Genomic DNA, 21,358 nt, shown 5'->3' on the forward strand with positions numbered 1-21,358 from the left:
GTCTGGATGTTCTCCGAGGGACCGTGGACCTGCCTCCCATTCTCCCATTTTTTTTACAAAGCAAAAAACTTAGTTTATATTACAGAATAATACCATTAGCACTTTCCTACAGCTGCTAGTGATTACATATACATAAGACAGAGCGAATGTCAATTGTCTTTATCAAATAATAGTATCATCTAATACTTTGTTTGGTTTTGTTTCCAGTTTTACTGACAAGACATCACTGTATAAGTTTAAGGCATACATCATGCTGGTTTGATCTACATATATTGTGAAATGATAATAACAGGTTCAGCTAACATCCATTTTCTCATACACATACAGTAAAAAGAAAAGAAAGAAGAAAAGAATAAAGGGGGAAAAATTATTCTAGTGATGAATACTCTCAGGATTTACTCTCTTAACAACTGCCTTGGGAAATCCTATAAAAATGTTAACTACAATCATCATGTTGTATGCTACATCCCTGGTACCTACTCTAACTGAAGTTTGTACCTTTTGATCATTTTCCATTTAAATGTTTCTAGTGAAGCTGACTCTACTCCAGGATCTGAGGTATGGCCAGCCAGAGCCTCAAATCCACCTGATCAAAGTAACTGGTTCGGGGGTGCAAAGGCCTGCCCATCAATGCAATCAAGATTAATCCTGGGATCTCTTCTTAGGCTGTGAGGTGCAAGGGCCACCACATGAAAAGTGCACCTGGAAGTTACTAACACATAGAGAGACAGAGCCAAGAAATGGCAAGAGGGACTGGGTCCTAATAATAACACAGTTTGTGCTGTGTTATTATTGAATCAGGAAGACCTACTCCTGAACTTCTCAGTACCATAAACAATATAGTCTCTCTTTTTCATTTAGGCATGTTTGAATTGGGTTTCTGTCACTTGCAAAGAATCCCAAACTGATACAAGCCTCATGTGAATAAGATGGGCTCCCTAGTCTCTATGCCATCCACCCACAGTGTAATATAGGGCCAATGGATTCTTATTATTTCTAATTAACAACTGATTTTGGATTATAAACAAGACAATATAACAAACAGCATCAATGGGAAATTTCATTTACGTTGCTTTTGCACATGATTTCATATTCTATTTAGACATAAGGAAGTACTTCTCACACAGTGCCCTGCACATAGGAGATATATCACAATTATCTGTGAAGTGAAATGAAATAAATATATGGGAAGAAATGCTCTTAAATCTCATCCTAAAATATTTCCCCCACTGAATCAGTCTGTACCACTTCATCCTGGAGGGCTACCCTTCACCCTTCCCCCACTCTCTGTCACTCATTTTTTTCTGGAGAAAGAGTATCTGGTTGAACGTATCAATAAATATAAAAAGAGGTGAGGATAATATCAAAGGCCTTCGATATACAACGTAGGTAACAACATAAAAAAAAATACACTGTGGAGAAGCTAGCTGTCACCCTTTTACATTCACACTTCTTCCAAAGCTTCTCCATTTATATAACCTCACTTCAACCTCAATGCAATCCTATGAGGCCAGAAGATGGAGAAATTGGCAACAGAATAAATAAGCCCGACCAGATCACACAACCAGAAGGGCCGAGACCGCCTCTCAGTCCGGTTCCTGAGGCATCACCTAACTTCTGTGACTTGTCTAAAAGGATAACTAACAGATGCAAGAGTTTAAATCTCAGATCCAGCAAACAATTCCAGGAACTATGCTGGTCCGGTTCAGAGAAGAGGAGAGTTTCAGAAGGAAAGTCTCTGGGGAAAAGGGGAAAGGCACTCAGAACGCCTTACTCCCATTTTGGAAAAAAAAAGAAGGCCTATGGATGGTAGCAAGAATGAGAGGGAATGGGGGCGCCTGGGTGGCTCAGTCATTAAGCTTCTGCCTTCGGCTCAGGTCATGATCCCAGGGTCCTGGGATCGAGTCCCACACCGGGCTCCCTGCTCCGCGGGAAGCCTGCTTCTCCCTTTCCTTCCCCCCGACTTGTGTTCCCTCTCTTGCTGTCTCTCACTCTCTGTCAAAATAAATAAATAAAATCTTAAAAAAAAAAAAAAATGAGAGGGAATAAAAAGGCAGCCAGAAACTTAAGGATAAAGTGAAGCTGAAGAGGAAAGGAATTAAAATCATAGTGCCTGACCTGACTCTGCAAAAATGAACTGAGCTTACAAAGTTGTGATAATAGAAACACTATTTATTAATTCAGTTAAAAGCAATGGTATACAAGGAGAATGTAAAGGGGAGAGAAGAGTGGTATGAAGGCGAAATCTTTAGTGATAACAATAGGAAGTCAACAGACAATGCCTAAAGTTAATATACAAAGAACTAAAATAATAAATGTATTATGCAGAGGGGCACCTGGGAGGCTCAGCTGGTTAAGCATCTGACTCTTGATTTCGGCTCAGGTCATGATCTCAGGGTTCATGGGATCGAGCCCTGTGTTGGGCTCTGTGCTCAGCAGGGAGTCTGCTTGAGACTCTCTCTCCCCCTCTCCCTCTGCACTGCCACCTCCCCCCGCCCAACCATGCATGCATGTGCGTGTTTTCTCTCTCTTGGAGATAAATAAATCTTTAAAAATAAGTAAACAAATGTATTATGCAGAAATACAAAATGAAATGCCAGAGAAAAGAGCTCTGAGAATTAAAAGTGCTCTCATGGGATCAGGACTGGGGAATGAAGTGGTAGAGGAAAAAAATGTTCTTTTCCCCAGTAAGACCTCCAGTACTGTTCAACTTTTTCAACACTGTTGGTGAGGGGAACAAATCTTAACTGAATTCAAGAAACATAAAAATGAAACCAGTGAAGTCATTTGTAGGTCTGGACTTCCAATTTGTAGTGTAGCTCCATCTGCTGAGCTAGAGGGCTGTTTAGAAACACAGCTGCTCCTGCAATTCAAATAGAACCTTCAAGATTTCCTGACTGGTCTCTTAGGACTTATTCCCTTTGGGTTTCTGTGAGAGCCATGAAATTCTGAATGGGGGTTCAAGTGAAAGGAGTAACGTTCCATTATTCTGGGGGAGTGCTTCCCCCAGAAGGAGTGTAGGAATCGTAGGGTGCGTGTTCCGTACTCCCTTTACCAAGAAGGAAACTGAGGTCTCACTGCTAAGAGGCAGCAGCCCAAAGATTTCAAAACTGGCCTGTCCATCTCCCAAGTCCACACTCCTTCCACTCGGCCAACAGCCCCCAGGAGACTTACTAATAAACTGCTTATAGCCATGAAATTCTTCCCCGGATGGAAACTCCTCAGTCTGTTCAAGGCAAACTATGCTCTGTCCTCAGCTCTCCTGTCCAACTTCATCTCTGACCATTTCCCAACGTTCACTCCATTGAAATGGGTTTAACTGTTATTCCCACAACTGCCCCTGAGTTTTCCTATTTCCTATGTTGTTCATTCCGCCGGAAACATTCCTTCCCAACTATCAAAATACACCCATAGGAAAATGCTCATGCCATGGTGCTCACGGGAGGAAAAACAAGGTACAAAATTGTATATATTCAATGGATAGTCTTGACCTAAAAGATACAGGTACACACTCACGGGAAAAAACTAGAAGAAAATACTAACAGTCATCTCTGGGTGCTGAGTTCACTGGTAAATCACCTTCTTTTTTATATTTGTGTATATCTTTCCAATTCTCAATAACCTGTATTACTTTTATAATCAGAAACAATTAGGGGCACCTGGGTGGCTCAGTCATTAAGCGTCTGCCTTTGGCTCAAATCATGGTCTCAGGGTCTTGGGATCGAGCCCTGCATTGGGCTCCCTGCTCGACTGGGAGCCTGCTTCTCCCTCCCCCTCTACTACTCCCCCTGCTTGTGCTCTCTCTCTCAAATAAATAAAATCTAAAAAGAAACAATTAAAAAATTTTTTAAAATTACATCTCTCTTTCAAAGTTCTGCACATATATTAGCTCTTTCAGAAAAGCTTCCTCGATTTTCTGTCATCTTTTCCCTTCATTCTGGGGATGGCTAAGGCAACTTTCACATTCCATCTTGTAATAAAATTGTGTACTTGTTCTCTCCCGGCCTCACCCTCAACCAGGCTGTAAGGTCCCTGAAGGACAGCAACCTTATCTTATTCATCCTTTCATTCCCTGCTGTTCCTCCCATAACCAGTATTTTAAAATAATATTTAAAAGGGAGTTATCCTGTCGGGCTCCCTGCTCCGCAGGAAGCCTGCTTCTCCCTCTCCTACTCCCCGTTCTTGTGTTCCCTCTCTCGCTGTCTCTGTCAAATAAATAAATTAATTAAATTAAATTTAAAAAAATAAAAGGGAGTTATCCTTTTGAAATACCTACTTTGAATTACACCAGATAGGAATTGTACAAAAGCAAACAGACTCACCCCCTTAAATGTTCACATATTTGGTGGCTTAAGGAATAAGTAAATAATTTGGTAAACATCAGCATTCCACACATAGCAATGGACTCTAAGAGCCAAATTCTGGTATTAATATCAAGTAGTTTCTTACATATTTTCCTAAGGGCAGAGGAAAGGACTGAATGGGAGCCCTTGCTTCCAGGCTCAATGCTGAGAAGCCAGGGCGGCAGCCTTGGGACAGGTCTTCAGCTGCACCACCCTGGCACTCGTCTGCCCCCTTCTGGCCAAAACTCAGATGCCACCGTCTCAGAAAGAAATTAAAAAAGAAGAAAAAAAATTTTAAACGGCACAAACAGGTACCCAACCCTTTATACCTGCTGAGAAGGAAAATCTGTGAGAGCAACTATTGTGATGATAACCCAGCTAGGCTTTGGAAATCTGTTGGCAGATCTCACTTTGATGGACAGGAATCCATGAGTTGGAAGATGGCTATTTGCCCCTAAAATGCTTATTATTTCCCCATGATCCCTTAGATCAATGAATCTTCCTGCTATATGTAAAACTGTGCTACAAAAAGTTGCTTCAGGGACGCCTGGGTGGCTCAGTCGGTTAAGCAGCTGCCTTCGGCTCAGGTCATGATCCCAGAGTCCTGGGATCACGCCCCGCATTGGGCTCTCTACTCAGTGGCGAGCTTGCTTCTCCCTCTCCCTCTGCTGCTCCCCCTGTTTGTGCTCATGCGTGCTCTCTCTCTCTGTCAAATAAATAAATAAATAATCTTTAAAAAAATAAAAATAAAAACTGTTAGATAAAAAAGCACCTTGGCCTTCCAGTAAAGATGTCTGATGAAAGAGCACATGACTTTGGGTTGGGTGGGGAACCTTCCTGATGCTCACCAAAATTCACCGCCAGGAGAAAAACACAACACCATTTCGTCTGTGCTGAAGCCAGGGAAATATCTATACTACAGAACTTCGAGAAAGTAATCAGATATTCAGTCACTTTGGCCCAAGGTGAGTGGGGATGCCAGGAGCACTCAGAATGCCATCAGGGAGCGGCTGAGCATGGCAGGACAAGGTGGAGAGAGGGAGCAAAGCGGGGGTCTAGTCCAGGCAAGGGGAGAAGGCTTATTTCCGCTTCAGCCCAGCAGCGGCTAAAAAGAGCCATTTCCCCCTTCTGAATCCATCCTGCCTAGAAAGAGTGGGTCTGGAATCAAGCCTGATTTAAATCTGTGAACAAAGGCAGTCAAATATAGCTTGCCCTCAGTACCAAGGCCCATAATCCTGACCCAGAGGGCATCATTCAAAACCTGATTCCAGTAGCAAACCCCTTCAGAATGAAAGGAAAAATATTCAAATTCATGGAGCCACCATCTCCCCACCTGCATTCTTACTTCTTCTCCAACCCCACCTAACCAGAGGTGCACCCCAACCACATCCGCGGAGCTCTGTGGGTCTGTAGCTGCAACAAATTCATGAGAAAATGGGACAAAGCTGCCGGATGGTGACTTTCCACAACCCAACTCCAGTCCTAGGATCCTGCTGATGAGGAGAACACTCCAAACAGATGACTGACAAATGGGTAAGTTCTGGAATGAAAAGGCTGGAGATGAGTACTGAATCCATTCTCTTTAGGCAACTGGAGAGCACAACACAGGATGCAGCCTTTAATTCAAGGACAAGAGGAAAGCTCTCAACAAAGCCCAGGTAAACAAGGAGGGGCTTCCAAAGAGATCGCACGTTATTTTCCAGTAAAGAGCAAGCCCAGAGAAAAGGAGCCACGTATAAATATGACTAAGCAGAAACAAAAACAAACAAACAAAAAAACCCACAATAGGACCAATGCAAAAGTATCACAGGGAGGGGAAAAAAGAAAAGGAACAGAATGTGCAGAAGGTACATCATAAGAGCACTTCAAGAACAAGCAGAGACAGGATAATAAGGAAGTCAAGGACTTTAACACCACCATAAACCAAGTAGACCTAACACACAGACACACACACACACACAGAACACTCCACCCAACAACAGCAGAATACATATTTTTCTCCAGTGCCCATGAAACATTCTCCAGGACAGATCATATGTGAGGCCAGAAAACAAGTGTAACTAAGACAGAAATCATATATCCTTTCTAATCATAATGAAATGAAGCTAGAAATCAAAGGAAGAAAAAACAATGGGAAAATTCACAAATATGTGGAAATTAAACAACAGTCTTAAACAACCAATGGGTCAAAGAAGATATCATAAGGAAAATTAGGAATTATCTTGAGACAAATGAAAATAAAAACGCAACATACCAAAACATATGGGATGCCACAAATTTCACTAAGAGCTAATTTATAGCTATAAATACTTATGTTAAAAAAGAAGAAAGATCTCAAGCCAACAACCTAAACAACTAGGGGAAAAAAAAAAAGAACAAACTAAACCTAAAGGTAGCAAGAAGGGAAGAAATAAAGATCGGAGCAAAGATCAATATAATAGAGCAAAACAAAATAAAATCAACAAAACCAAGAGGTGGTTCTTTGAAAAGATGAACAAAATTGACAAACTTCTAATTAGATTCACTATGAAAAAGAGAGAAGACATTTCAAATACATAAAGTCAGAAATGAAAGAAAGGACACTACCACTGATCTTACACAAATAAAAAGGATTATAAGAAAGCACTATGGGGGCACCTGGATGGCTCAGTCAGTGGAGTGTCCAACTCCTGATCTCAGGTCTTGATCTCAGGGTTGTGAGTTCAAGTCCTGTGTTGGGCATGGAGCTTACTTTAAAAAAATAAGGGCACCTGGGTGGCTCAGTCGGTTAAGAATCCGACTTTGGCTCAGGTTATCTCCAGGTCCTGGGAACGAGCCCCATGTCGGTCTCTGCACTCAGCAGGGCGTCTGCTTCTCCCTCTCCCTCTCCTCCTCCCAGAGCTTGTGCTCGCGCTCTCTCTCAAATAAATAAAATCTTTTTTTTAAGTAAATAAATAAAAAATAAAATAAATAATAAAATAAATAAAAAGTACTATGGACAATTATACACCAAAAAATTGGATAGTCTAGATGAAATGAACAAATTCTTAGATACACACTATCAAGACTGAATCATGAAGAAGAAAGAATTCTAAACGGATCTAAAACTAGTAAGGAGATTGAATCAGTAATCAAAAACCCTTCAACAAAGAAAAGCACACCAAACGGCTTCACTGGTGAATATACTAGACATTTAAAGAAAAATTAATACCAATACTTCTCAAACTCTTCCAAAAAACTGAAGAGGAGGAAACACTTTCTAACTCATTCTATGAGGCCAGCATTACCCCGATCCAAAGCCAGACAAAGACAATACAAGAAAAGAAACCTATAGACCAATATCCCTGATGATTTTTTTTTTTTTGAGAGAGAGAGAGCACGCGTGCACTCAAGCAGAGGTGGACTGCTCAAGCAGACTCCACACCCAAAGCAGAACCCAACACAGGGCTCGATCTCATGACCCTGAGATCATGACCTGAGCAGAAATCAAGAGTCAGACACTTAACCAACTGAGCCACCCAGGTGCCACATCCCTGATGAATAGTGATGCAAAAATCCTTGATGAAATACTAGCAAACCAAAATCAGCAGCACATTAAAGGATAACACTCTATAGCCAAGTGGAATTTATTCCTGAGATGCAAGCATGGTTCAATGTATGAAAATCAATCAATGTAATATACCATATTAACAGAATGATGGAAAAAATCCACATGATCATCTCAAATGGTGAAGAAAAGAATTTGATACAATTCAACACTTTTCATGATATAACTCAACAAACTAGGAATAGACGCAAACTATGTCAACATAATAAACAAATTTTCATATATGAAAAGCCCCCAGTTAACATAATACTCAGTGGTGAAAGACTATTTCAAACTCTTCCTCTGAGATCAGGAACAAGACAAGAATCCTGCTTTTGCCACCTCTATTCACCTTAGTGCTAGAAGTCTTAGCCGGAGCAATGAGGCATGAAAGAGAAATTAAAAGCATTCAAAGAGAAAAGGAAGAAGTAAAATTATCTTTGTTTGCAGATGATATGATCTTATCATCAGAAAACCCTAAAGATTCCACAAAAAAACCTGTTAGAACTAATAAGTGAATTTGGCAAAGTTGCAGGATACAAAATCAACACACAAAAATCAGTTGTGTTGGGGCACCTGGGTGGCTCAGATGGTTGGGCGTCTGCCTTTGGCTCAGGTCATGATCTCTGGGTCCTGGGATCGAGCCCCACATCAGGCTCCCTGCTCAGTGGGAAGCCTGCTTCTTCCTCTCCCTCTGCCTCTTCCCCTGCTTGTGCTTTCTCTGTCTGTCTCTCTCAAATGAATAAATAAAATCTTTAAAAAAAAATCAGTTGTTTTTCTATATATTGACAATGAATGATCTGGAGAGGAAATAAAAAAATTCATTTACAGTAACATCAAAATAAACAAAATACTTAGGAAAAAATGTAACAAGGAGCTGAAAGATTTGTACTCTGAAAATGACAAAACACTGCTGAAAGAAATTAAAGAAGACACAAATAAATGAAAAAACATCCCGTGTTGATGGACTGAAAGACTTAATACTGTTAAGATGGTAATACCACCCAAAGCCATCTACAGATTCAATGCAATCCCTATCGAAATCCCAATGGTGTCTTCTGGAGAAACAGAAAAACCCATCCTAGAATTCATATGGAATTTCAAGGGACCCCAAATAAAACAATCTTGAAAGAGAAGGGTGACGTTGGCAGTCTCACACTTCATGACTTCAAAACTTACTACAAAGCTACAATAATCAAAACAATGTGTGTGGGGCAGGTGGGGTAACAGTGTGGGACTGGCATAAGGATAGACATGACCAATGGAAGAGAACAGAGAGCCCAGAAATAAACCCTCACATATACAGTCAAACGACTCTCAACAAGGGTGTCAAGGCCATTCAATGGGGAAAGGACAACAAATGATGTTCAGAAAACTGGATATCCACATGCAAAAGGAAGAAGTTGGACCCTTACCTTACACCATATACAAAAATTAACTTTGAATGGATCAAAGAGCAACATGTAAGAGCTAAAACTATCGGGCGCCTGGGTGGCTCAGTTGGTTAAGCAGCTGCCTTCGGCTCAGGTCATGATCCCAAGGTGCTGGGATCGAGCCCCGCATCGGGCTCCCTGCTCGGTGGGGAGCCTGCTTCTCCCTCTCACACTCCCTCTGCCTGCCGCTCCCCCTGCTTGTGTTCCCTCTCTCTCTGTCTCTCTGTCAAATAAATAAATAAAATCTTTAAAAAAAAAAAAAAGAGCTAAAACTATCAACTCTTAGAAGAAAATGGGAAAAATTTCATGACATTGGATTTGGCAATAGTTTCTTACTTATGAGACCAAAAACACAGGCAACAAAATTAAAAACAGATATATTGGACTACATCAAAATTTAAGATTTGTGCATCAAAGGACACTATAAATAGAATGAAAAGACAACCCACAGAATCGGAGTATACAAATCATATATCTGATCAGGGATTAATATCCGGAGTATATAACAAACTCCTACAACTCAACAATAAAAAATAAATTACCCGATTTTAAAATGGTCAAAGGACTTGGGACACCTGGGTGGCTCAGTCGGTTAAGCGTCTGCCTTCGGCTCGGGTCATGATCCCAGGGTCCTGGGATCAAGTCCTGCATTGGGCTCCCTGCTCAGCGGGGAGCCTGCTTCTCCCTCTCCCTGTGCCCCTCCACCCTACCCGTGCTCTCTCTTGCTATCTCTCTCTCAAATAAATAAAATCTTAAAAAAGAAAGAAAGAGAATGCTATTGGTGAAATGAAAAACAATCTTTTGAAAAATAAAAAAGACTATGGGGAGAGTTGATAAAGAGCTAAAATAGACCAGAGGCAACACGACATAAAGGAGGGGGAAACGGAGAGCTGATGGACAGACAGTTGATGTTCTCAAAAATGGAAAACAAATGGAACAGAAAAAATATTTTTTAAGAAAGAAATTTTCTAGACACAGAGAAAGACATGAATCAGCAAATAAAAAAAGCTCACACTATGTTCTAGAAATATATTTTTCCCAAACTGAAAAATAATCTAGTGAAGTAACTAAACTATAAGGCAAAAGGAAGAATTGTATAAGCCAGAAGTCAGCAAACTATGAGCCAGCAGGCGACATCACCACCTGGTTTTGTCATAAAGCTTTATTGGAACACAGAGAAGCCCACTCATTTACACACAGGCTTTCACACTACAACTGCAGTTAAGTATTGGTGACAGAGAGCACACGTCCCAGAGAGCCCAAAATATTTACTACCTGGCCCTTTACAGAAAATGCTTGCTAACCCCTGCTTTAACTATTACAAGGAAAAGAAACAAACTATCAAAAAAAAAAAAAGAAAGAAAGAAAGAAAGAATCAGGCCAGTCTCATGTTTATAGCAAAATACAGTTGGCAGAAGACAAGGAATCAAGGTTTCTAGAATTCCATAGGAAAAACAGTGTGATCCAAAAATTCCAAAAGCAGCCATTTTCTTCTATATGTAAAAGCAACAAAAAGACATTCTTTACTACATAAACACTAAGGATATGCATATAATCCCTATGACCTTCCTGAGGTGAAAAAAATCTACTTAAAAACAGAATCCTGGTCATGAAGAGAAGCCTCAAAGAATTAACAAACGGGGAAGACGTGCGCTGAAAGGTCTAAAAGTGAGTACTGAATCCATTTAAACAAGAAATTGAGCATAAATAGCCAATTACTGGTTAGAAAACAGTTATGAAAAGATAAAATATCAAATATGAAAACTTTCTAATATTTAAAAGTTTAGAGAGAAAAGCCACATGATAAAAAATTAATAATTTGAAAATTAATAATAATTTGACAATATACCATGATTAAAATTCTAGACTATGCAATCTTATAGACTGGCCAGGGAAGAGGGACGGTGGAAAGCAGGAAGAGGAGTTAAAGCACACTAACTGGGGGAGGCAGATGGTGTTTCTTTCAGGAGGCTGATAAATTGAGAAAGAAGTTTAGTATAATGTGAAATCAATAAATCACTAGAAAAACTAAAATCAAGTTATATATCTTTCAATCATCTGTGAGGAAAAAAAAAACACAAAGAAAACAGAAACATAAAGCAGAAAATACAGAGATATACAAAACTGACAATTTCTGTTAAATAAAACCTAAATGGGATAAAGTCACTTATTAAAAAGTACAGGATTAGATCAAAAATCAAAATTCAACAAAGTGCTATCTCCAATAGCCAAGTCTAAAATAAAAATCTCAGAAAGTTTGAAGGTTGGGACACCTGGGTGGCTCAGTCATTAAGTGTCTGCCTTGGGCTCAGGTCATGATCTCAGGGTCCTGGGATCAAACCCCGCATCGGGCTCCCTGCTCAGCAGGAAGCCTGCTTCTCCCTCTCCCACTCCCCCTGCTTGTGTTCCCTCTCTCATTGTGTCTCTCTCTGTCAAATAAATAAATAAAACCTTAAAAAAAAAAAAGTTTGAAGGTTAAAAAGAAAAAATGGGTAAAGCCATGCTGAAGTAAGTACAAACAAAAAAGAAGGCAGAAGTTGTAATATTCATACCCAAGTTGAACTGCAGACAGAAAGCATTTAATGGGGCCATGGCAATATTTGATAAAAATGTTCCTTAAAACCTAACAGAGTGGGGTGCCTGGGTGGCTCAGTCAGTTAAGCGTCTGCCTTTAGCTCAGGTCATGATCCCAGGGTCCTGGGATCGAGTCCTGCATCTGGTTCCTTGCTCCTCTGGGAGCCTGCTTCTCCCTCTGCCTGCCACTCCCCCTGCTTGTGCTCTCTCTTTCTTGCTTTCTCTAATAAATAAATAAAATCTTTAAAAAAAAAAGATATTTGCTAATAAGATCTCTATGAAAAAATTCTAAATAAAATATTAGCAAATATCCAGTAGGACATTAACATGCATACACACGTGTGTGCACCCACATAGACATCCCATAAACATGTGAGGCTTGTTCTTGAGTTGTAAGAATAAAAGGATATTAGGAATGCTATCAATATGATTTTCCACATTAGTAGGCCACAGGAAATAAAAATCATATTTGACAAGGGTCAAAACTCGACAAACGGTACACTTAAGATATGTGCGTTTCTCTAAAAGTAAATTTCACCTCAAAAAAAGAGAATCATAAAGCAATAGTGAACTCTAGTTATTGAAATGAATGCTGAAGCATTTAAGAGTGAAGTATGCCGATATCTATAAGTTACTTTGCAATCCATCCCAAACAGAACCTGGATGGACAGATGGATGAATGGATGGGTAGATGTGTGACAAAGCAAATGTGGGAAAACACTTAACTAGGATCTAGACGGTGTGTCTGTCGTGTGCTTATCTCAACATTTCTGTATGCTTGAAAATATTCATATAAACTATTGAAAAAAGGCAACCCCAAAAAAGTTACAAATTAACTTCCAAACTACATAATTTAATCCACAGTAAGACACTCAAAAGGCTGAAGACTTGGAAAACCTTACCTTTGTGAGGAGGTGTGCAGAGATGAGAAGGGGCCCGCACTTACCTACAGACTGGGAGGTGAACGCAGCTACAATCTGCGGGGAGGCCAGGGCCTCCAGCCTGTTCTTCAGTGCCTCCAAGTGCACACATTTTTCCGAGTAGTCTGGTGTATCAACAAGCATCATTAAGCTGTTCTGCATACCTGTCAGCTTAGCAGAAATCACAGCTATGTCCTATAAAAGACCAGAATAGAGGATATTTATTTTAAAAGATCCCAGGTCGTTCAGGGGCACCTGGGTGGCTCAGTCGGTTAAGTGTCTGCCTTCGGTTCAGGTCATGATCTCAGGGTCCTGGGATTGAGCCCTGCATCAGGCTCTCTGCTCGGTGCAGAGCCTGCTTCTCTCTTTCCCCCGCTTGTACTCTCTCTGACAAATAAATAAAATCTTAAAAAAAAAAAAAAAAAAGAAATGCTGTTTTTTAAAAGAATTAAGAATGTAGTAATTGTTTTCATTTCAGCACTCAACAGGTGTCTACAACGTGTCAGACACTGTATTAGATGTTTGAGACACAAAGAAGATCACACTGCAGCCCCTGAGTTCCCAACATATTGGGACAGCAAGATCAGGATACAATTTAAGGAGTATGGCTCAGGTGCTACCGGGGCCCAGGGGAGGGAGCAACTGAGTTTGCCTGTGAGAGGCCAGGAGCCAGCAGGGGTGGGTGGCTGCTGCAGTGGTTTAGGAGAAAGACGATGGGAAGCGTGAACAGAGTGGTGGCAGAGGGATCCAAAGAACGGACAACTGCAGAGAGATATGGGAGAGATGGGGAAGAGGGCGCGGTTAAGGACTGCTGAGGTTTCTAGCCTAGACCCTTGCTGGGGAAGTGCCGCCACGAACCAAGACAGGGAGGCCAAAGGGAAGAGCAAATGGGGAGTGGTTCTAGACAGAAATAATGAATTCAGTTTGCAGTGCCTAGGAGGGAGTCCAGCCAAATGCATGTGGTCTTCTGGGCAGCTGGTTCTGAATATCAGGATAGTTGGGAGCGGCAAAAGCTTTCCAACTCTTAGCTAGTTAATATTAGTAGTGTACTGACTGCAATCACGCATGTGCCAGGAATCCAGGAAGATTAGCAACTCACATCTGTGAACCCTCATTTTTCACTGTTTATTCCTGTTTACTAATTTTTTTCCCCTCATGCACTGAGCGCTTTTTAAAAAACTTGTGAGAGTTTTAAAAATTAGCAAAAAGGGGGGGGGTGCCTGGGTGGCTCAGTTGTTAAGTGTCTGCCTTCAGCTCAGGTCATGATCCCAGGGTCCTGGGATCGAGCCCCGCATGGGGCTCCCTGCTCAGCGGGGAGCCTGCTTCTCCCTCTTCCAGCTCATGCTCTCTCTTACTATCTCTCTCTCAAATAAATAAAATCTTTTTTTTTTAAAGATTTTATTTATTTGACAGAGAGCGAAAGAGCACAAGCAGGGGGAGCAGCAGAGGGAGAGGAAGAAGCAGGCCCCCCTCCGAGCAGGGAGGCCAATGCGGGACTCGATCCCAGGACCCTGGGATCATGACCTAAGCCGAAGGCAGACGCTTAACCATCTGAACCACCCAGGCGCCCTCAAATAAATCTTTAAAAAAAAAAAAAAGCGGGGCGCCTGGGTGGCTCAGTCATTAAGCGTCTGCCTTCAGCTCAGGTCATGATCCCAGAGTCCTGGGATCAAGCCCCGCATGGGGCTCCCTGCTCTGTGGGAAGCCTGCTTCTCCCTCTCGCACTCCCCCTGCTTTGTTCCGTCTCTCGCGGTGTCTCTGTCAAATAAATAAATAAAATCTTTAAAAAAAAAAAAAGAAAACTAGCAAAAGAGACAATAAAAGAATTCATTTTGCTTAACCGAAAAAGAGTTTTTCATGAGACATCACCTGACCTCACCCTGATAACCAGGTATCAAAAGCATTGCTATGTCCCACAGTTGGCAGCCACGGAGGGTCCCAGGATGTGGAAGGGCCCCTGCCCATGTTTCACAATCTCATTTCAACCATTTTCTCTGCCTTTTTCACTGAGGTTTCTCCTGAACTATGACAAGAAGGCCATCAGTCAAGATACCAACTCCAGAAGGTGGAAAGACCCTGAGCAACTGCAGGTTTTCTCACCCTTCGCCTGTGTGTGTTTCCACGCGGGGCTTCTTCCTATCCCTTGTGGGTTCGAGGAAACGACTTTCTCATTTGTTTCTCCAAACCTCAAGTGCCTGCCTACCCAGACTGCGGACATCCCTTAAACTCAAGACCTACTTGAGTCTTGAAGGTCTCCTCGATATCAGCACTCAGTGTGCTCCACTTGTCTGCTTCCTGAAGGGACTCCGCCGCAAGCTGCATTCTGGACTTGACCTGGTCGATTTCTACCAATACCTAAAAGAGAGACGAGAGGTCAAAGACTAAGGAAGTGGCAGTTCCTTTATCTCTACCCTCCACTGGTGACTTGAAACATAAGCATCATGGCATGCTCCTGTTTTGAGGGAGGTTCTGTGAATGTCTTCCAAAAACAAGAATCAGCATTAGGGACAGGGGCATGAATACCTGCATCGATTGAGACGTATCCTGTTCAAATTTTTTAATGTCCTCCTTGACAAGAATCATTTGTTCTTTCAGAAAAGACGCCTCCTGTTTCAGGGCTTCAACATCGCGGAGCACTTTGGGCATGTTCTGAAGAGCCTGGTGACTTGTTTCTGTAGCAAGAACCAAAGAACAAAAGGTGAAAATCAGACCAGTCACCAGTGAACAAGATGAAGAGCTCAGAAGACAGGAAGGGAATTTTCCCCAAAGCACCCCCAACCACACAGTTTTCTGAGCCTGTGGATGATGGGGAGTGAAGAAGAGGTGGGCTGGGAGGTGGGCTCTGCCAGGATCATGTCTTCCCCAGTCTGATCGGTGTGGGCCATGGGATTTGACAAGGAGGGAACGAACCATCAACCTGACCCAACATCAATGCTTTTCCACCACTGAGTTAAATTGAAACTCCCTTTGTGAGGAGAGAAAATGAAAGAATCTGACACTGGGTAAATGCCAGCTACATCCCATTCTATCACGTAATGTCCACAGGAGTCATTAGCAGTCACCTCTTACAAATAAGGAAACTGAGGCTCAGAGAGGTTGAGTAACTTCCCTAAGATTTCATAGAGCTGAAACCAAGCCTTACGTGTGTCTGGCCCCAATGTCTGCATTCCATGGTCGTTTCAAAATAGAGTCCACAGACGACCAGCGTCAACTGGGGCACAGTTAAATGCAGGTCCCCCAGCACCTGCCAGAGTTTCTTATTTAACAAGTCTGGTAGGAGATCAGGTGACATTAAGAAAGCTGCATGGTTTTTTTTTTTAAGATTTTATTTATTTGACAGAGAGAGACACAGCGAGAGAGGGAACACAAGCAGGGGGAGTGGGAGAGGGAGAAGCAGGCTTCCCGCGGAGCAGGGAGCCCGATGAGGGGCTCGATCCCAGGACCCCAGGATCATGACCGGAGCTGAAGGCAGACGCTTAACGACTGAGCCACCGTTTTAACAGACGTCCCAAACATAGAATACAATTTGCACATCTTTGCACACTATGATGTGTTATGTGGAATTGGGAGAGTTACTAGCATACCCCTCTGACCCTTTAAAGGGCAATTCATCGGGAAATCAACCCAGTAAGTCCAGCGTCTTCTGCTCTACCAGTGCGATGAATGGAATCTTAACATCTTGAAGAAATATTTCAAGAACCTGTTCGTCCAGCTGAGCCATAAAATAACAATGTGTTTCCAGCACTGACCCCAGGTAAAGTTCTAAGACTAAGAAAACAAAGATAGAACAAGGATTTCTTCTGTATAGAGATTTCTTCTGTATAGAGAACAATGCTGACTTTTAACAACATTGTTATGGCCCCAGCCTTCCGCCTGCTAAACCTCGAAGTCACTCTTCGGCCCTTGCCGTTCCCTGTGTACCTCTTTTTCCTTCTCCACAACCCTCCCCTGCACCAAATTTAGTCCACTCTTTTTTCCATTTTAAAGCTATCACTTGCAGTGGTTGCCTCTGGGAGGGTAAGGGCCAGATTTCACTGTGAAGGGGAATGGGGGCACTTTCTTGGGTGATTGTAACATTCTCCTTCTTGACAGAGATTTGAATTATCCCAGCTGTATACATTTGTCAAAACTCATTCCACTCATCAGATAAGATTTGTGCATTTCACCTTATGTAAATTTTATTTAGTAAAAAAAAAAAAAGAGAGCTGTAAACAAGTACTGAATTCTATTATGTTTAGGGTACCCACTGAAATGTACAGGGGTAAAGTATACTGACCTCTGCAACTCATTTTGAAATACATCATACATCAAAAAATAAGATGGATGAATGGAGAGAGGGACAGGTAAATGGATAGATTTGTGATAAAGCAGGAATAGTAAATTGTTAATTGTAGAATCTAGGTAGTGGGCATATGGATGTTCACTACAATTCTCTCAATGTTACTGTATGTTTGGGACCTCCACCCACAGTCATTCTTGATGTTCTCCTCCTCTTGTCCCTCCTTCCAATCCATCAGCAAGTTCTTCCCATTCTTCCTCCTAAAAATATCTTAAATCTACCCATTTCTCACCATGCCCACTGCCACAACCCCAGCTGAAGCCACTATTTTGACAGTCCACTCTTCTGAACAGTTGCCTTCCGAATCAATCCCTGTCCCTCCCCTGCTTAAAAATCCTTTGGTACCTTTCCTTTACACTCATTTTAAATCAAATCCAAACTCTTTAATGAGACATTAAAATCCTTGCATGATCTGGTCCCTGTTTGGGGGTTTTTCTCCCCCTGTCTCCAACTTGGCCTGTTAACTGACCCAACCTAGGACTGGGTCTTGTTCAACACTGTATCTCTGGAACCTGGAAAACAGTTTGTGCCTAATAAATACTTGTTGACTGAATGACTGAACAAATCAATCTCCCAATTTGGAGCCCTCAACATCCCCTCCTAGAGCCTCTGCAATAACCTCTCTTCACTGCAGATTTGAGCCTTGTCTCGCCTTCCATAAAAAGAAAGCTTTAAACCTCTGAAGGCGGGGCGCCTGGGTGGCTCAGTCGGGTAAGCGTCTGCCTTCGGCTCAGGTCATGATCCCAGGGTCCTGGGATCAAGCCCCACATCGGGCTCCCGGCTCAGTGGGAAGCCTGCTTCTCCCTCTCCCACTCCCCCTACTTGTGTTCCCTCTCTCGCTGTGTCTCTCTCTCTCTGTCAAATAAATAAATAAGGGGCGCCTGGGTGGCTCAGTCGTTAAGCGTCTGCCTTCGGCTCAGGTCATGATCCCAGGGTCCTGGGATCGAGCCCCGCATCGGGCTCCCTGCTCTGCGGGAAGCCTGCTTCTCCCTCTCCCACTCCGCCTGCTTGTGTTCCCTCTCTCGCTGTTTCTCTGTCAAATAAATAAATAAAATCTTTAAAAAAAAATAAAAATAAAAATAAATAAATAAATAAATAAATAAAATCTTTGAAAAACAAAAAACAAAAACCTCTGAAGGCTTCCCACTGCCTAGGGGCCGAATGCCCAACTCCTTAGGATAATGAAAAAGGGGACACCTGGGCGGTTCAGTCGGTTAAGTGTCCCACTCTTGATTTCGGCTCAGGTCATGATATCAGGGTGTGGGATTGGGCCTGCTTAAGATTCTCTCTCCCTCTGCGCCTCCCCGTCCCTGGGTGCGCACGTGTGCGTAAAGAATAAAATAAAATAAAATGATGGGCAAAAAGGCCTTTCACAGTTTGATTCTAATCTACTTTTCTGTCTTAGCTCCAGAAGTCTCCCCCTCCCCCCGGGAAAGTGTGATCCTGTAATAATAATACTAATGACTAATGTTTGTTGATGTTACTGATGGAGCTCTGTTTGAACTTCTCACTCTTCTGTGGACTGGCTAGGCCTTTTTATACCCACATGCCTCTGTATGCGCTGTTCTCTCCTCCCTTTCATACCAGAGAGGTAGCAAGGTATAATGGATAAGAGCCTGAGCTCTGGGACCAATGCATGGGTTCAAATCCAAACTAGAAATATGATGATGGGTTACTTCACTCAGCCACAGTCTCTACAACTATAAATTGGTCATCATAACTGTGTCTACCTCTAAGGATTATAGCCAGGTTTAAATTGGATAATTAGGCTGAGAAGGGGCAACATTAACATTTTGGCCAGGACAATTCTTCATTGTGTAGGATATCCCAGGCATGCAGGACACTAAGCATCGCTGGGTATTTCCACTAACTGTCCATCATTGTGACATTCCTCCCCATTGCAAGGACTAAAAACACTCCCAACAACTTCCAGATAGTCAGGGGATGGTAAGGGTAGAAGGAGGTGACATTACCACCCCTGGTTTGAGAACCACTTAGTTAATACATACAGGGCATTTAAAAGAATGGTTGACACATTATCAAGGACTCAAATATTGCTATCATATTATTATTAATGTCCTCCCCCCTCTTTGCCCTATGAAGTCTTCCTTCAAGGCCTAACACAGGGAAAACCCTTTATGATTCTCCCAGACTAGAGGTAACTGCACACTTTTTCCAGCTCTCATAACTCCTGGTCCTACTTGTAGGAAAGCCACCCTTCATTGTAATTTAACTGTTTAGTATCTTCCCCACAAGGCAGCAGCTCCTGAAAAGTAAACTTCTTGCACATGGCCCATTTCTGGGCACAGGTGCAGCAGATGTTCAATGAGTATTAGATGCAAAGTACAATAAAGAACCTGCAGTGAAATAAAGCTCCCCTCCCCCCAACATCAGCCTTTCCTTAAACACTGGACCCATCTATAAAATAAAGTTCTGTTTACTGGGTCTTAAGCTTCCCTGTAGGAACCGTCTCTCCCACGGAGCCTAGCAGAGAGGCTGGCCGTGCAGTATGCACCTAATGAACATACAATGAACATACCGTGACTAAAAACCGAGTAGGAGTTAATGAAAAGGTTGCTGGTGTGTATTACTTTTTTTAATTAACTATCCTTGAAAGATGGTTCAAGTCTCCATTCAGGCCAGCCCATCTTCAAGGACATGAAGGTCCGCTAAAACAACGTTTCCCAGATTTGTGTCATTCCCACACGCCTCTGATACGCTTTTGCCAAATGTAAGAACCAGGTAACGATTAGTTAATATTCTTGGAATTCACTCTTGGGCCTTAAAGGAAACTTGATGGCACCGCCGGGGGCGGAAGAGCAAGCCCCAGCCTCGGCAAGCGTTAGGCAGGCGGCAGCGAGCTGAGACCGGCCCCCGGCTGCCCCCGAAAGGTCTGGACGAAGGTCGGTCTGGGCTCGCCTTCCCACCGCGGGGGCCGCGGACCGCCGCCGCCCCACGCACGTCCCGGCAGCTCAGTCTTACCCTCCACGGCGTGGTTCACCTCCTGGATGAACAGCTGCAGCTTCATCACCAGCGTGGCCGCGTGGCCGTCCGCCTTCCCGGCCGCCGCCTCCTTCGAACCGGTCCTGAAGGCCGCGTTGATCCACTCCTTCACGTCGAAGTCTTCCGCCAGGAACTTGGAGAAGTCCATGGCCGCACCGCCTCTCAGCCTCGGCGTCCAGGCCTGAAGAGCTGGCTCTGGCGGCAACGAGGCTGCCGAGTCGGGCGGCCCTGCGAGGGCACCGTGGCTGGCCTGGGGCGGGGGGCGGCAGGCAGAACCCACAGCACCCACTAAACTCGCCCCTCTGCGGCCCGTCAACTCGCGGGAGCAGAGGGCTCGGAATGGCCCTCGCCGCGCGCCGTACTTCTTCCGGAAGTAGGTGGCCGTTACCATAGTGATTGCCGGCGTTCCGGGCGCCCTGGAGAGCTGGGCCCTGGAGAAAGGCCCCCGGCGGCGGGCGGCGAGCGGCGAGCGGCGAGCGGGTGCGAGCATTCCGCTTCTTTTGCTAACTTAAGTGTGTGTTGAGCCCTTAAGTATGTGCTTACTCTAAAGCCCTTACGTGCACTGGCGCACTTAGACTTGACAGTACTACGACTGCCGTTATTCTCCCCAAGGTAAAGATGAAGATTAGAGGCAGTTGAGCAACTCAGTCATGTCGCCAGAAAGTGGGACTGCGGGGATTTGAACTAGGGCAAACGGGCCACTGGAGCCTGAACTCTTTACCACGCTTTACTGCCTTCCTACAGAGATCAGATGAATCTCCGCGATCTGGCCTCAGCCCTCCCTATAGCCACATTGGCCTCCTGTCCTTTCCCAAGAAACACACCACGCTGGAACTCAAACTCACCGGTTGCAACCTGTTTTCTCTAGCCTCATGTGACGCCTCGGAAAAAGGAGGGCCTCCTTTGTCATAGTGTCATGGGAACCAAAAATTAAAGAGAAAAAATCCTTTGTATATAATTGTGAATAATTTTGCCATTTACCCTTCTCACCCCGGGCATACTCTGACTCAATGCATACGGTAGTTCTGAAGACTCTATGTATCTAAGAACCTAAATCCACAAATCAGGAAAGCTAGTATACTATCCTTGGTAGGAGCGTTGGAAGCCTTAAGTGCCTCTACAATATGCCCCTGCCCTCCCTGATGAACATTTTTAAAATAGCTTTACTAATAACTTACAGG

The 21,358-nt window shown here is 43.2% G+C and overlaps 1 protein-coding gene across 1 annotated transcript in view; it reads right to left on the reverse strand.

The window, feature by feature from the left end:
• Positions 1–20,335, reverse strand: part of COG7 (component of oligomeric golgi complex 7) — a 73,296-nt gene extending 52,961 nt beyond the window's left edge. The window contains exons 1-4 of the mRNA XM_021686846.1: positions 20,157–20,335; positions 15,359–15,507; positions 15,074–15,190; positions 12,862–13,030 (exon numbers count right to left, since the gene is read on the reverse strand). Coding sequence (XP_021542521.1) covers positions 12,862–13,030; positions 15,074–15,190; positions 15,359–15,507; positions 20,157–20,325 — 604 coding nt within the window. The 5' untranslated portion in view covers positions 20,326–20,335. The remainder of the gene's footprint in view (positions 1–12,861; positions 13,031–15,073; positions 15,191–15,358; positions 15,508–20,156) is intronic.
• Positions 20,336–21,358: the final 1,023 nt, after the last annotated feature.

The sequence above is a fragment of the Neomonachus schauinslandi genome, chromosome 5 (genome assembly GCF_002201575.2).
Source record: "Neomonachus schauinslandi chromosome 5, ASM220157v2, whole genome shotgun sequence".
Classification (NCBI taxonomy): Eukaryota; Metazoa; Chordata; class Mammalia; order Carnivora; family Phocidae; genus Neomonachus; species Neomonachus schauinslandi.